This window comes from Oryzias melastigma, linkage group LG6 (assembly GCF_002922805.2).
Source record: "Oryzias melastigma strain HK-1 linkage group LG6, ASM292280v2, whole genome shotgun sequence".
Lineage (NCBI taxonomy): Eukaryota > Metazoa > Chordata > Actinopteri > Beloniformes > Adrianichthyidae > Oryzias > Oryzias melastigma.
The window spans coordinates 13,632,300-13,649,080 of record NC_050517.1 but is presented as its reverse complement, the minus strand read 5'-3'; the positions used below and the strand labels follow the sequence as shown (position 1 = coordinate 13,649,080).

Below are 16,781 nucleotides of genomic sequence, written 5' to 3'. Positions count from 1 at the left end.
TTTTTTTTTTTTTAATAATTAGTTTTAGTTTTGATTTAAATACATTTTTGCTTAGATTCCACTAAGGACAGCTATTATTCTAAATTTGGACTTTTTTCCTATTTCCTTTTCACTTTTTATGTTGAGTTTATATCAATACACACTATTTTCTTATCCGAACATATTTTGTCAGCTAGTTTTGTCATTCAAATTTTAGTATTTACCAACCAAAAAAAGGGTGATTTGAACAATTTCCTGTATAAACAAATATGGGAGGGTGGTGCATTTATTTTGAAGGGCATGAGCGGAAGTCGTCGTAAACTGACTTTTGCTTGACCGCGGTGAGTAAACGTGCGGGCTGTCTGTCTTGCAGTGATGTTAGGCGCTCTGTGTAGACTCATCCTTCTCGATCCTTTCTCGAGCATCGTCCACAGCTCCCCATCGGGTCCCCGTCAGTGACCGGAAACGAGCGGAAGTCTCGGACTGATCACCGGCTCGCTGAGTGAGCGCGCGCGTGTGTGTGTGGACCGGACAGTCGGCACAATGGCTGATGATTTGGGGGAACCTCTCTATCACACAGACAACAGGTCCTGTAGATAACCCCCTCTATCATCATCATCATCCTCTTCCTCAAAGCCCACCGTAACGTCGTCCTGCGTGTCGCGTGAGGGACACTGCTGCGTGAAGCAGGTGCGTGGATTGAATGAGACCTGCGGACACGTGGGGTCTTCACGGCCTCAGATCACATCGATATTAAAATGCTGTAATCTGATAATTCTGCTCCAGATTGTTGTGTTATCTCCTGGTTGGGTTGTGAGACATCTGGCATCAACACAGCACGTGAGTGTGAGTTTGTGTCACTGCTCCATTTAGGAACACTGAATGGTCAATCGGTTGGTGTGTTTGCATATATTGTTTGTTTATTTTGTTTGTGTTTACAACCTTCAACACTTAAGGTTGATTTGTTACTGACAGCAACCCAATAGGATCCACAGAATCTGACTTTGGAAAATTAAGACTGATTTGTATTTATGTCATTGTTACTGTTATCATTATTAATAAAAATTAAAAACATAATAAAAGATGTTTTTATGAAAAATTAATAGTTTATCAGTTTTGACAGAGGTTCACATGACTTCCTTTCAAAATAAAAGACACCTTGTACCGTAAAGGATCATCTCTATGCAGTATATGTAGTACTAATGTAATGTAAGCAGTGATTAACAAAAGTTTATTTTTTACAATTTGTGGTGCATCTCTGCCACAAACTCTTAAATCTGACAAAGCAAACAAAAATCACATTTAATTTAGTGATTTTTACCGTGCACTTAAAATCCTTGAAATTGTTCAAAAATCGAAATTAGGCCTTAAGTTTTTTTTTCTTAACGTGTTTCATTGTTCTCATGGTGGAAGACATATACAGAGAAAAAGTGTAAAATTGTATTTCTGAGTATTCCTTTATTACAAATTGTTGTGGATCAGGCGCAGACGGAAAAAAATAGTTTGAAAAAAGTTTGTAGTTGTGACAAACAAGTTACTACAGCAAGCCACAAGGTCCCTGTTCCGCTCCATTTTGATGCATCAGCTTGTAGACGACTAGATCCATGTACATCTTTGTTTTCCTCGTCTGAGCTCAATAGCTTGATAGCTCCAATACTGCTGCTCGCCATTTTTTTGTTCTGGTAATGTTAGGTTACACTAGTGGGAGAGAGTGTGAACAGCTGGATGATGGAAAGGGGGGGTGGACTTACTCCTTGCCAGCAGTCCTAACCACAACTCAGAGGTGAATTTCTAATAAACAACTGCCACTCTGCAGAAACTATGTCCTAGAAAAGGACATGGGTTTTTAAAATTTGCTAAAACGGCATAACTATAATTAAAAGACCACTGGGGACACTTTGAAAATAGATCCAAAAGATGATCAAAGTGGGTTGTAAGTCCTTATATTTAAAATGTTTTGATAATAAAGATAGTCAGCAATAAGAATTTCATATCCATATGAATATAATTCTTTACAACAATCCTTGAAAACCAAACCTCAAATATTTTACATCTTGAAAATGACAGCTGTTGAGGCCGAATCTGAGGGTGTATTCCGATTGGACATATCTGATTGGCCTAAAGCAGGGGTCGGTAAAAGAGCCATTTGGGCTCGTTTTCTACTGGTCAAAACCTAGAAGGAGCCGCATAGTCTTACTTTAGCCTTTAAGAAATTTGGATTTTTCATTACCTTTTTTTTTTTTTTTTAATAATAAGAATAAGAATTATGTTAAAAAATGTTTAGCAAAAACAAAAGCAAAAATATAAAAAGAACCTAGCATCTCTCAAAATGTGATTTTTTTTTTGACAGAAGCTCAAATAACTTCTTTTCACAATAAAAGACACTCTGCGCGAAACGGGGTCATCTCAGTGCAGCTCTGGGCAGCTAGTAACCAACATTACAGCATAAGTAAATATGTGCTTTTAACTTATAAAAGATCAAACTTTTTACCAAAGTTTTTCTTTGCATATAAAATCTGTGCATTCTGGAGGTAACGTTGAGCAGACAAAACATCTTCAGGTCAACAAGGATGTAAAAACCTACATAGTTTATTATCTTTGTGCACCTCAGCCATCAATTTATAAATGTAACTATTCTAAATAAATAAATGCTAATCACGTAATTCTTACTTTAAAAAATACTATTTTATTTTTCTTTTATTTTGTTTTTTTCCCTCTTTTTTCCCCATCCTCAGCAGTCTTACACTGGTGGGTTTTGTTATTTTAGTTTGGGGTTTGATAGTCTTAGTTTGCAGGCTTTGTTTATTTGTTTTCTTCAGGTAAATTTGGTTAGGCAGCCATTAGTAGGGAGCTGCTAACTCAGAGGGTCGACATGGTTGGGTCAGCAGTCTCCATGACTTATCATATGTTTGCCAAGGAGCCACCGTGGAGAGATAAAAGAACCACATGTGCCTCTGGAGACACAGGTTTCAGACCCCTGGGCTAAAGAAAAGACCACTGGGAACGCTTTTACAATAGATCAAACGATGATTGGAGTGGGACTGTTACCCAGTCTCTCTCTTGCTTGTCCCTGCTTTCATTCCAACAGGTCGTGACAACTTGGGGCCTTGTCCGGGATTTAAAACTGGTACTTCTCACAGTTGTCACGACCGACTTGAATGGACCTTTCCTTTCATTCTTGTTGTCATAAATCATAGCTGAAACCCTCCTCCACCCGTTCCAACCTTCTTACAGTTCTTCACCTCCTTTCGATGTCGGGAAAAACTGTTCCTGCTCCTCTGTTGGGCTGGAAAACCGGGCGTTTTCTCAGGAATCATTGAATCAGTAACGATTTACCTGCACCTGCATTAGCAGAACCATCAAATTAATACGACCCAGAATTGCACTCAGCACCCAGACACATTTGATGCAGGGGAAATTCAATATTCACTGGGGTGTTATTTCTGGAGCCACCAATCCAAATTTCTGCTCAGGAGTATATTAAGATAGAATGTCAAAGTGGGGATGGTATTTTTGGTAGGGGGTTCAGGTTATAGAAGTTATAGTTTGAGTTTAAAAGTGCAGAAAACAGACAGCCTGAACACGACTGGGCAGTTGTTCCTGAGCAAAGCTTTAGTGTAAATCTCCCCGAGTTATCGAGTGGTGCACAGAGCTGACAGGCTCACAGGATAAGCCTTTAAAAGCCTGAAATTGATAACTAATAGCTTCAAACCTCTGCAGGATTCCCTTTTTTGATCCAGGCGAGACACTGTTCAAAGACTTGTGAAGATTTTCATAAAGCTTCTAAACTTCTACTAAAAAAATCTACCAGTTCTTTGCTTCATCTTATATCTGTTTGTGTTATTTCATCAGTATTAAAGCTAAAGCTCCAAGATAAGATGTAATAAAGGCTTTATAACAGTCGTACCATTGATAGCATGACCTTTAATGCGAGCCTAAGGGATGTTTTCCCTTTAATCTGCCCAGCTGATACACGTGTAATTCAATCTGACTCACAGTAGCCCTGTCTCTCTGTGACTCCATAGGTGAAGTGTGGCTGGGGGGCCTCAGCAGGATGGAAATAGATGCCTGTTTTCGCTACTACTTCCAGCACCCGTGGTCTCGCCTCATCATAGCTTACCTGGTCACTTTCTTCAACTTCCTCATCTTCGCCGAGGACCCCATCTCTCACAGTCAGACTGAAGCCCATATGATTGTGGTGGGCAACTGCTTCTCCTTCCTGTTCAACAAATACCCCAGCCTCGGGTGGAACATCCTGAAAGTAATATGCTGGATATTGGCCATTATCACTGGCCTGCTAGCCGGGAAGTTTATATTCCACCGCCAGCTCTTTGGTAAGTCATGCACACAGTAATGGCACTGGAATGTGTGGAGTAATGGCTGCGCTTTGGGAGAGAAGCTGGCGATTCTTTTCATAGCTATTCATTCTAAGTATTTGGTGTTTTTTTGTTTTGTTTTGTTCTTTTCCACTTTTTTGGCCCCACGCTTATAGTTTTTGATATGAATCTTCATGAATCACAATGGTCCTGCTGCTCACTCTTCACCTGTTTTACATTCATGGTACTTTTTTTTCTTCATTGCCACTTTGCTGTCATTTTTCTCATCCACTTAGGCAATCTAGTGAGACTTTAAACGTCCATGTGTTGTTTTTTCCTATGTTTTTTAAACAACAAAAACAAAGGCTATGTCCAAATTCCCCCCCTACTCCCGTCTAAAAACGACATAGTGCGGGACTGTCTAGTGCCCTGGATTTTAAGACATGTCGCTCATTTCTTTTTTTTCAAAAAAATATTGACAACTATGAAATTCCTGAAGTAGAAACCCAATTAATACAAGCATTTTACGAAGACTGTTTATGAATCCACTGTGTTCTGATGATGAAAACTTGGGTAATTTAACAACATAAATTAAAATGCCTTTTTTTTCTTCACAAAAATTGTTCATACGCAATGGTTTGTGGTCTATATTTGTAAATCTAGTGAGCATTGTTGCATCATGATATATCCCAAGACTTTACCAGAAGATTTATTTTACTATTTTTTTTAAAGAGTATGACTTAGAAAAGAATCTACCTGAATATTTATCCATTTTAATAAAATGGTCAAATTCATTCTATCTAACGATCACAACATTAAGCACTGCAACTGTATCTCATATACCAGATGCTTTTACCCAATCAAATTCATGGTGCTCTCCTTAAGAAATATGTTGTAGTTAAAGGGACCAGTTAACATAATCTGTTTTGCACAATTAAATATAAAAAAATTATGAAAGTATTGCGATACATCGCCATGTCGATTTTTCCCTACACCCCTAGTAGATTCTGACAGCACTACAAAATGGTGAACGCTCTATATACACGGTACGTACTGTATGTAGTGAAGGTATTTGGATATAAACACAGTTAATCTAAATCAACTTTGTCCCCTTTCAGTTACTCAATTGTAAGTCATGCAAGGGATCTCTGAAAAAAATAAATAAAAGAACCAGAAAAATATTGATAATGGCTGTAAGACAGGGATAACTGTCCAAAAAAAGTGAAGTGTTTATGTAACTATATTGTTTGTAAATATTTTATTTATGTTTGTGGTTTGAAGAAAAGAACCACATTAACCTTGTAAGACCCACTAAATCAAAGAATGAAAATTTAAATTCTCCAGGATTTAAGATTTTTTAAACCCTTTGATGAAATCCACAAAAAATGTGCAATATTGTAATTTTGATCAGATTTAGACAGTATCAATTATAATACGTGGAGTGATTTATAAAATTTTTGCTCAATGTTGGTTTAAGATGCAAAACTAATAATGTGAGTGTTTAGGGAAAAAAAAACTTATAAATTTGATCCACACTTTTTGTTAACATGGTGTAACTGTATTATAAAGAATTAATAATCCACACATTGTGGAATATTTCAATACAGTAACAAGTAATTAAAAAATAATAACAATTACTCTCCCCCACCGTTTTGAAAATTAGAAAAAAAAAATTCCACCAAAAGTGTTTTTGAGATTTCATGAAGGCAGCCATTTTGAAATGACCATGAAAAGCATTTCTACTGCCCCTAGTGGAGTGTTGGTGAACTACAGGGCAGAAAACATGGACCAAGATCTCTACAATGGGTTTTTTAAGGAAAGTTTGGATCATACTAATGAAATAAGGGTCTCAGAAATTTGTGTTTCAAATATGATTTGAATGGTTATATAGGGTAAAGTGTCTTTAAGAAGTAAACTTTCCTCTAACATCCTTTTTGTTGTAATTATGTCAATTTTTGCACATGTATGATTTTGATTACCTTCATATTTATCCATATATGATATAAAGTTTCTGTGGGTCATTTATTTAAAATGATGCTAAAACCACAACTGCAGAGTGTAAAAACTAGAATCAATGGTTAAAAAGGGTGTTTATTCTGAAACCAATATACCTATTAGTAAAGAAGAATGGGGAGGGAGGAAGTCTAGAATAAGACAAGCAACCATGTGTCAATTCAATGAAAGCAAAAGATATCCACAGAGAACAACAAGGTAAAAATCATTAGCTAAAAAAAGGAACCGCTGCCTAAATATCGGACCATAACCTGGATGTACAAACCCAAGAAACAGTTTTTGAGATGGGGTTGGATATCTTGTTAAGGAAATTCCGAGCCCTTTCTTGTCATTTCTTTTCTGCTGAAGTGACATCAGCAGAATCTTCCGCCAAATTCAAATTAGCCACTATAAAACAAGACTGTAACATTCTGAGTTTCATGTCAAAACCTTATACAAGAAGAAAAAAACCTGCAAACGTTGCTGTCAAAGTAAGAAATGAGCAGTATAAGAGTTATTTGTAGTTGACTACCTTTTTATTTTTACACGTTTCTTCAGTAGAACAGAATGCTTTATTAACGTGTATTTACTGAAGAACACGGTCTTCACATTCCCAACCTAGATTCTTCCTCGATTAATTTCTGTCTGCTGGCTGGAAATCGTGCACATATAGTTTCTGCTTGTGTTCCCCGCCCTAGATATGAGCACAAAATAGATCTGGTTGACCTTGTTTTTCTATGGAGAGTTTGTGATTTGTATCCCATAATTTTAGTTTGAATGTCATGGTGCTACACAATCTGATTTGTCCCATTGCTGTAGAGGTTTTCTTTGATGTTTTCTCTTACTCTGATAGAGAGCTTTCTTCATTCAGATCTGGTAAAAACTCCTCCAGTCAATATTTGGCTACCTTTTTTTTTTTAACCAATATTTGATGCTTTTTAATTGTGTGATTAAAAAAAAGAACGATTAATAAAAGCTGCAATAAAAATAATAATTGCCTGCCAAACATCACAAAACAGAAGTACCATATAATATAGTTGCATGTTTTTTCTCAGTATTGTATACAAGGACCCTCATATAGAACTCAGACTTTGCATTTGGTTTCTAAATCGTTCACTTTGTCTTTTAGATAGTAAATACTTTTTTCAAAGTTCCTTGCATCAAAACTTGTGTTGTCACCAAATAAACCATTTTTCAAAAGCATATTGATGTATTTTTTATAACATTTAAAATAAGCTTATTTATGTATTTATTTCTGATTTTTAGAAATTGTAGGCTTCAAACTGACACATTTTCATAATTTATTTCATAATATTTCAGACAACAATATTCCGATTTGAGGAATTTGCGCCGATGCAAACACAACAAACTTTCCATCACTCAAAGAAAGTACACAAAAATGAACATAAGAGATTACAAAAATAAGAGATAATCCAAGCTGTGGATCAGGGCTGTAACAAGTATCTGAGCTATCTGCTCAATTTGAGTCCGAAAATCAAAATTGCTGATTCATGATCTTTATTAATATAGCAGAGTGCATTAAAATATTTATTGCTCTGGAATAAAGAATAATGTTAGATTTTAAAGGCGAATGTGCTGCGCGACTGTCACCAGAAGTAAACAAATCTTCAAAATAAAATGTTGGTGAAGCTTCCTGTTTTCAAAGTAAAACTAGCAAGTGCTTCTTTATCTGATCAAAAAATGAGACAGAAGTTCTACAAGCTCACTGACTTACCGACTTAAGTTCTAAGAAAAAAAAAATAGCTTTAACATCGGCGCTTTAGCTCCAGTGTTTATATTGTTTTGGGTATGATAACTCTTCAACAGTTGACGCAATTGACGTAATTCTAGCAGAATTTTGTGCAAAAATGTGTTTTTCTACTAAGAAACATGAAACTGCTGTACAATTTAAAAAGCAAAGCAACCTATGACATTTCGTGATATACATCGTGATATAAAATATTTTATATCTTGATATACATTTTTTTCCATATCACCCAGCACTAGCCCTTTTAAATAGATTGGTCAAGGCCAAGATTTAAAGGTTTCCTATGTTATGGCTACTCTGAAACTAGTTTATATAGCAAAGATTATAAAGCAAACATTTCACACTTTAAATTGTAGAGTAAGCAAACAGCTTGTTGGACAAGCGGGAGTTTAAACAAACACATTCTCTAAAAGTTCTCACACATCGTGAGAGGCATTTGTAAATGTCACTGAATGAAGTGACCAGACATCTGTCTGTGTTTCACATATGAAGCAGGAAGAGTAAGAGATGACTGAAACTCAGACATCAACATTTGTGAGTCAGCAACACAATTATACAGATGAAACATTTGTAAATGCAGAGATAGTTCTAGATGTATACATACCTATTCCTAACCTGTCAGAAATATGACTTTGTAATAGGGCAGGGGTGTCCAAATTCAGGCCTCGAGGGCCGGTGTCTTACATGTTTTCCAACCAACCTGCTGTTGAAGCTCCTTATTGGCCAAACACACCTGATCCAGGTAATCAGCAGCAGGTAAGAAAGGGTTTCTGGAAAACCAGCAGGAGGCTGACCCTCGAGGACTGACTTTGTACATCCCCTGTATTATGGCTTCAAGATATTAGAAAAACTTGCCACGTGCGATATTAGTGATCAATGACAATATGGCTTGCGATACATGAGCATTTAGCAAAACAACTAAGACATCTTTTCTATTTCACTATATGAGTTTTATTTAAATTAATTACAAAAAAAACAAATCAGTGATAGGCAACTCCGGGCCTCGAGGGCCACATCCCCTCCCCTGGCATGTTCTAAATAGCTGGACACACCTGAACCAGGTAATCAGTCACGAGTAGACCTCGGATAACTGGAAATCCTGCAGACACTGTGGCCCTCGAGGCCTGGAGTTGCCCATCCCTGACCTAAATTACATTTCAAATGACGTCTACATAGGACAATTCAATTCGATTCACAAGAGCCTGAATCGATTCGATTCTGATTTTTTTTTTTAATTCTTTCTATTCTTAAATTCAATTCCATTCTAAATTTACACATTTAGACACATTTTTTAAAAATCTACAGTGTAATTTGAATATATTTATATTAATCTGTTACACTTCACACATTGTAAGATTAATTAGTAAAATAATGAGATTGTTAATATCATAGTGTTACATGGATTCTCTAAAGGAGAAGTTCTAACAAAAATGTTCAGATCATTAACATTGTTAACATTGTTCTGCTTTTCAGTTTGGCCACTAGGTGGCGATCACGCTATAGAAGTACACTTTATTCAAGAAGAAGACAACAGTATGAGGGGAAAAAAACTGAAGTTTTAGACCACAAATAGTTACTTTCAAAATGATTTCCTTAAAAGAGTTTAAAAAATAATGACTAAGTGGATAAAGATGTTCATTTAGTCAGCAATGTATTTTCGGTCAACCGAGCGTTAGCATTAGCTGTCCTATGGGAAATTCTATTGAACATTAGCATCGAGCTAGCGGACTTTAGCTTTATGTGCTATATCGATTTATATCTTTTGTGAATCAATTATTGATCTATAAAGCTTAAATAAATTCAAATGGATTAATCAATTTTTTCAACCCAGCCCTAGTATCTTACATGAAAGCGGACCATCCGATTGGTTGAAAAAGGGGCTCTATTTAATTTATTAAATCCGTCAAGCTGCTACAAGATTGTTTTTGCATTTTTTGCATGTGTAAGCATTTAAGGTAGCCATTTATTACAATTTAAGCCGTCTTTTTTCACACGTGTATTGCACAGGCTGGTACTGCGATACATTTGGGATGTATTGTCCTATTTTGTACTCATAACTGCTTTGTTCTGTTGGTCAAAATGCTCTTGTTTTTTCCACTGTTGTCTTTGTCATATGACACAGACTAAACACAGGCAGCTGAGTAAACTCCTAGTATGTGTTTGCACAGCATGGAAGCGTTCTGGAATGAGCCAAGTGACAAGAACGTCATTGTTGAGCCCGCTGTGAACCATCAGTCCAGTCCATTTGGTGACTGTGGCTCACAGGGTAGAGCGTCGGACTGGCCTAATGGTGTTTGATCTTGACTGTCAATGTGCCATTCCGCAACTCTCTTAACCCCATGTTGCTTCTACAAGACAAATGTCTGTACTAAATCATTCATCTTCCTCAAAAAACATATTTTGCATCAGTGCAATCTTTAGTCATGTCTGTAATACAAAAAAAGGAAAACTGCTTTTCTTTTCTTTTCCTCGTGTTGCTCTTGACCCAAGATTAGCATAATACCCTCATTTAAGCCTTTCAGGGTCTCTGCTAATGCTAGAAGCCAGATTGAATAGTAATTTAGAATTCAATGCTCTACCTGGATCAAATGCTGTTTTACATGGATTACAGGTGCTTCCTTTCAGCCAAGCGGCTCTTTCCTATCAGCTCTAGACAAGGCGGCATTAGCGTGGAGACTTTGCTGTGCTCATCGCGTCTCTGCTGGGCTTTGTGACGGAGAGCCATCTCATCCCTCTTGTTGTGGGCTTGATGAGTAGTAGAGCCTATAGGGTGCCATCTGGGCTCTGTCATGCGTTTATCATTTTGGAAAAGCAACGGCTGGCGTGACGTCTGTAGAGAAAAGTGCCCTTTGGGATTAATGCGAGATGTGGTTGGAAGGTGCAGTTCGTGGGAGTGCAGTGGTGGGCGGTGTAAGTGAAAGCTTTTGTTCTGTGTGTGCATGTGTGTGTGTGAATGTGTTTTAGCTGAGAGTAGATTTACTTAGTACCTCGCTGTGAGAGACAACAATGCAGAATTGTTGAAGACATAGTCCCATTAGAGACTGTATTATCAGTCTGTTTTTTTTTTTTTTAACTGTCGGGATGTAAAATTCACCCATTGATGAAGAGACCACCCATTCGGGGTGTACCCCGACATCGCCCAGCAGTGGTTGGGATAGGTTCCAGCAACTCTCTGACCCCAATCGGAAGATGGAAGGAGGAAAAATTCCCTATCTTGTTTTAAAAAATAAATTAGTTACTTGTTTTTAGTTGTTGTTCTGTTTACCTATGTGAAACTCCCACAACCGTCGTGTCTTTAAAAAGCAATTTTTCACTTGATCTAAAGCCTCTGTTTCCAAAATCTGAGCTAAGCATCCCCGCCCCTGATCCCCCCCATCTGATTATGCTAGCTCTGTGTCTTGCTTGCCTATATCTTCACCCCTGCTACATAACAACGTCAAGCAATATTGGTTATGTCCAGCCGTACCGTTTTGAGCTGGATCTTAACTCAGACGAGGAAGTGAAGATCTTTGAGGACCAAACTTCCTCCTAAAGCCTGATTCTTTCTCCTTCCAGTTCACCAAAGATTATTTTAGCTAATTCTCCAATGTTTATTGACGTTGCTGTGATCAATACATCCAATCCGTTGGTTTCTCAGAGCAGAGTTCTTGGGTAAATAATGAAAGCTAACATCAAAATGCTCTTTCATTGACTTAAAAATCCTTTACAACTGCAGTCAAATGAGCCCCTTTTCGAATTTCTGTGGTGACTTTGAGAAGCTTTAGGGAGTCTCACTGAGATTTTCCAGCGTTCTCAGTCCTGCTACCGTAAGTATTGTATGAAACTCACACAAAAAAATCCAGTGATTTGACCACAGAAATGTGAACGGCGGCTCATTTGACTACAGTCATTGTGAAGATTCCATCTTTTCTTCTCCAGAACCTGAACTAGAAACACTAGTAACAGATGAGGGTTTAGTGCATGTGCAGCAGAGCTATCCTGACATATAGAAGGCTCATTAATTCAAACAGAGCCTGTCTGCGACGGTTTGATTGAGAGCTATTTAAAAGAAATGCAAAAACAAAATAATTTCTTATTACATTTGTTCTTTTTCATAAGAAAAATGCCACACAAACATGCTAAAAACTAAAAACCATGATTTTCATCAGAGGGGGACTGTAAGACTGTTGATATTAGTAGAAAAAGTCCAACTCTAGAGGTTATTTCTTGTGCTGGAGAGCAATCTCAACGCCATCAGCAAGTATAACCACATCACTCGATAACAGCCGCCCAGGTGTGACCCTGGGAAGGCAGCGGAATTACCACATCAGGTCCTGAAAACCAATCTCTACCCAGATCTGATAGTTTATTTAGGAGTCAAGTCAATAAAGTTGGTTGTGCCCTGGAAAGAATTAAGAGAGAAAACTCATGACAGAAATTTTGAGAAACGTTCAAAAATGTTGGAATGATCCAAGGTTTTAAAGTTGGGGAGTGGATTGTGGAATGGGTTTGGTTAAAGAGATCGACACCTATGGCTGCCACGATCCATCCAGGACTTCTTGAACCTAAACACAGAGCACAATGCTGGTGAACATTTATGTACTGTACTATCCTAACAACATGAACTTGCCATACTACGCAAATATTGATGCATTATTCATGTATTTTACCAAGAGCTGCGTAATCATAAGTTATAAGAATTTGATATAGAAACCCTTCCTTGACCGAACCCAAATATTTGCCTGAGAAGAAAAATGTATGGAACAATCAAAATTTCACATTTGCAGCATTTTGGTTTTTGCTTGTCTGGGGTACTTAAGAACCCATCCAGACAAAAAGAAAAAATGTTTAGACATTAACACTATGAGGGAACGATTTTAATTTGAGGCCAAAATGACCTTATTTCGCATCTATTATACAATATCTGCCTTTTAGTTTGTGGCAAAGGAAATAAAAAAAACTGCTTAGAACATGGAGCAGATGTGTTGATGAAAAATGAGGACAAAGCAAAGTGCTGGCAAAACAAGAAAACAAGGAAAAAAAGCATTTTTATCACCAATATATGGCTCTTTGTGGTCTACAGCCAGGCCATAAATAACAAAATGACATGATCTGCCAGGCCACTTACTGGAAGTGCTACTTTGGCAGAGGAGTGCAATAGTTTACTCTCTGCTCTTCATGCAGCCGCGTCCCTGTGGAGGGACTTCCGTCGTCACTTTCAACCCCTGATTTATTATCCGCCTGCTTACTTACAGAGCCATCCTGCTCTCGGGACACAGTCATATTTTCTAGAAATAGAAGATTAGAAGACGCTCTCGCCCCACAGCCCTGCCTGTATTTGTGGTTGAGCTGAGACACGGCCACAGGATGGTGGTATTTTTGTTCTGAAATCCAGACAGTGATGGATTTAAGGCAGGCGCCTGTAGAGCACAGGAAAGATGCACTTGACAGTTGCATCACGTGTGCCGTGACCTTTCCACGGCAGGCCAAAGATGATGCTTGATGCATTTAAATTGTAACCAAACCCTAAATCAAGTTTTTCAGCTGTTGGCCTCTATAAATGAGGCTTTAAAAGTGCTGTCTGTTGGTCATTGCCACATTTTTATTAAATTAAAATTAAACCTTTTTATATCTTGAAAATATAGTCAAAAACCGTGTGTGTGCTACCCCCTAAAGAATGAATCGAGGTATTACGTTATATTGCCCAGCACTAGATTAGTGTATGCATTTTCTCCTTGTATGACGGTACCAAACGGTCCTGGACCGGTACCCGGTTTGCGGCCCAAGGGTTTGGGGACCCCTGATTTAACCCTAGAACACCATCATTACACCATCATTTTTGCCGGGTAATTTTTATCCAATATAATATTATTATATCCAATATAATAAACCAATAAAAAGTAATCAAAATATGACACAGTCATTTTCTTTTATATTCAACTGTGGTGTGTGTAATAAAATGGAAAATGAAAACATAGAAAGATCTTAAAAACATCCTTGAAAACTACGGAAAAACTAGGAATTTAAGAAGAAAAAATTCCACAAAAATAAAATAATGATACTGGAGACTTGGCCTTTGGTCCTCCCATTCCTGGGACGTGTGAAACTTGTAATACTTGTAAATACTTTTGCTTGGGTAAAAGTCACCCACCAATAGAGGTCTAGGGTTCATGGGAAAAAAACGACGAGTTGGGGACACCCAAAACCTCAAAAAGTCACGCGGAGGGGGCCTAGGAAAAGACGTCCTTATATGACGAGTTGGGAGTGAGAACCTGTTAATTTCCGAGAAGGGAAAGAGGGGGCGGAGCTGCCTGGCACCAACAGTAACAACTACAACTCAGAGGCAAATTTCTAATGAACTACGTCCTAGAAAACAACACAATTCTTTTTTTAAATTGAGGCTTAATTAAAATACCACTGGAAACACTTTTAAAATAGATCAATAGATGATCGGAGAGAGACTTTAAATATAAACATTTAAAGTAGAGACGAATTCTATTGTAAATTTTCAAAATACAAATGTCTGCTCTGGGTTTGCAGGTTCTCACCTCTTTCTCTACTCCCCACCTTTGTTGCTCCTTTTGTTACTACTCACCAGTGTACACACACAAAAAAAGGTTACAGCAGTTACCTCTGCGCCGCTGTGACCGTGCAGCCGTGATCTGATGTCATGTTCGGTGAGTCTTTCCACGCGTCGCTTCAAAGCCGGCATCGATCCGACGTCGATGTTGTAGGTCAGCGCTCAATAAAAAAATTTAAAAAAAGGCAGCTATGATGTCTGTGTTGTGTTAGAAAGTTTCAACAGCTCGCCATCCGATCTGTCTCCTGCCAAAGGGGAGGGGGGCCGGTTTTTTCTTTTTTTCTTAAGGTTTTAATTACTCTCAGCTAAGTGCAAGCTGTTGTCTGTTTCATTGACTTTCTTGTCAAGCACCGGCCTCGGGGTGTATTTTCAGGGAACCGTCCACCCACACCCTCTAAGTGCCTTTTCTATTTACTGTAGCTGTCTTCATTGTCGCCAGTATTACGGGACAGAGGGGGGGTTAGGAGCTCCACTGTGTGCTGGAACCACTTAAACAGTGACTGTTTAAGTGTCAGCCGCTGATTTTATTTAATTAGAGAGAAACATTTATCTAGCTAAATAGCTCTTAATCTGCACGTCTCCCTCTTAGCTGCGGGTTATTTACAGGATCTGGAGCAACTTTTCTTTTTTTAAAATTTTTATTTATTTGAAAAATTATAATTTTTTTTTTTTGCAAATGTTATTTTAGCAACAAAAAAGTAAATAGACGAACCCTTTAAAATAAAATGGTGTGTTACTTTAGACCACATTAAGTGTTGAGTGAATCTGTGAGCTTCCACAGCTGTTTGGATCACATCTGCCTGCAGCTGCTGCTGCCGTCCACATTCATGTGTTTGTGTTCTGCACTAAGTGGATGATTAGGGACAATTACAATACAGATAATTGCTGGCTCACGATTGCTAATGCACTCGTCTAATAGAATAGGTAGATTTTTTATTTATTTATTGTTTTTCTTTGAAACGGCTCCTCGACTTAAGTGGTTTGCAGCCGTAAATCAGATAATTTATAACCTAAGTCTCTCCAGACGAGAAGGAGACTACACACCAGACATGCAGTATTTTAAACTCCTTAATTGCTTAACACAACCTGAACTGGGGGAAGCAGCACGCCATCCGTCTGCCTCTCAACGTCCAGGCGTTGACAGATGATGCGTCCTTGGGAAAGTCAAAGCTGCATCCTGATTCCAGAGCTTCCTGCTGCCTGACAGTCACTGAAAAGGACGGCTAAGAAGGTACTGCTCGAAGGGTAGGAATTAAGACGGCACCTGAACCACAAACAGGAGGAGCAATGCGGTAGAATTTAAGATAACCTTAATTTTCAATAGATTATTTTGACTTCGGGATCTGAATTTTGATCCTTTTTTGCTTCAAATACGTATAATTGATGTTACTAATAAATAAAGCCTTAAATAGTTACATTCATACACTACTTTTAAATCCCACTCTGATCATCTTTGGATCTGTTTTTAAAGCGCTTCCAGTGTTTTGTTTTTGGGGCAAAAGCCAAAAAATATTTTTTTTAGGACACACAGCTACATGATAACATTTATGAACCCTTTGGAATTACTTGGTTTTATGTATAAACTTTACACACTATTGTGTTCAGTAACAAACTAAATTTGGGGTGATGTCTTTCTCCATTGCTGTGATTTGGAGAAAAAACACATAATGTGTCCATTTTGTACAGAAATTAAGGTGCTCCCAAAGGATTCACATGCTTTTTCTTTCAAATGTTACAGTTTCTGCAGAGCAGTTTGTAGTTTGTTAGAAATTTGTTATAAATTTGTCTGAGTTTTCCATCATCTATTTGTTTACACTCTCTCCCACTAGCTTACATCCCCTCACAACCACCACCTAACATTGCCGGTGGAACAAAATTGGCAAAAATCCAGTAATCCAGACGTACAACTTTGAGCCAGCTTCCAGTTCAGACTAGGTAAACAATGATGTACATGGATGTATTTGTCTCCAAGTGGATGCATCAGAATGGAGAGGAGCTGGGAGCCATCTATTGTAGTCTCTACTTCACAACTACAAACTCTTTCCAACCTAATTTTTACATCTGCTGCTGATTCACAACATTTTGAATGAAGAAAAAATACTCAGAAATGCTAATTTTGTTTAATTTCCTAAATATTTGTTTAGAAAAATACCACAAGAATATGTTA

At 37.8% G+C, this 16,781-nt stretch overlaps 1 protein-coding gene and 1 long non-coding RNA gene across 3 annotated transcripts in view; one reads left to right on the top strand and one right to left on the bottom strand.

Annotated features, from left to right (window-relative positions):
- Positions 1-8: 8 nt before the first annotated feature.
- The window catches only part of tmem117 (transmembrane protein 117), a 65,147-nt gene continuing 48,374 nt past the window's right edge, over positions 9-16,781 (top strand). Inside the window, exons 1-3 of one of the 2 annotated variants that reach the window (XM_036212287.1) lie at positions 9-669; positions 766-819; positions 4,005-4,313. In XM_036212287.1, coding sequence (XP_036068180.1) covers positions 4,034-4,313 — 280 coding nt within the window. In that variant the 5' untranslated portion in view covers positions 9-669; positions 766-819; positions 4,005-4,033. The remainder of the gene's footprint in view (positions 670-765; positions 820-4,004; positions 4,314-16,781) is intronic. The other variant, XM_024281280.2, reaches the window with a different exon arrangement.
- Positions 14,890-16,781, bottom strand: part of LOC112152052 — a 44,707-nt gene continuing 42,815 nt past the window's right edge. The window contains exon 4 of the long non-coding RNA XR_002920224.2: positions 14,890-15,878. This is a non-coding gene — a long non-coding RNA (uncharacterized LOC112152052). The remainder of the gene's footprint in view (positions 15,879-16,781) is intronic.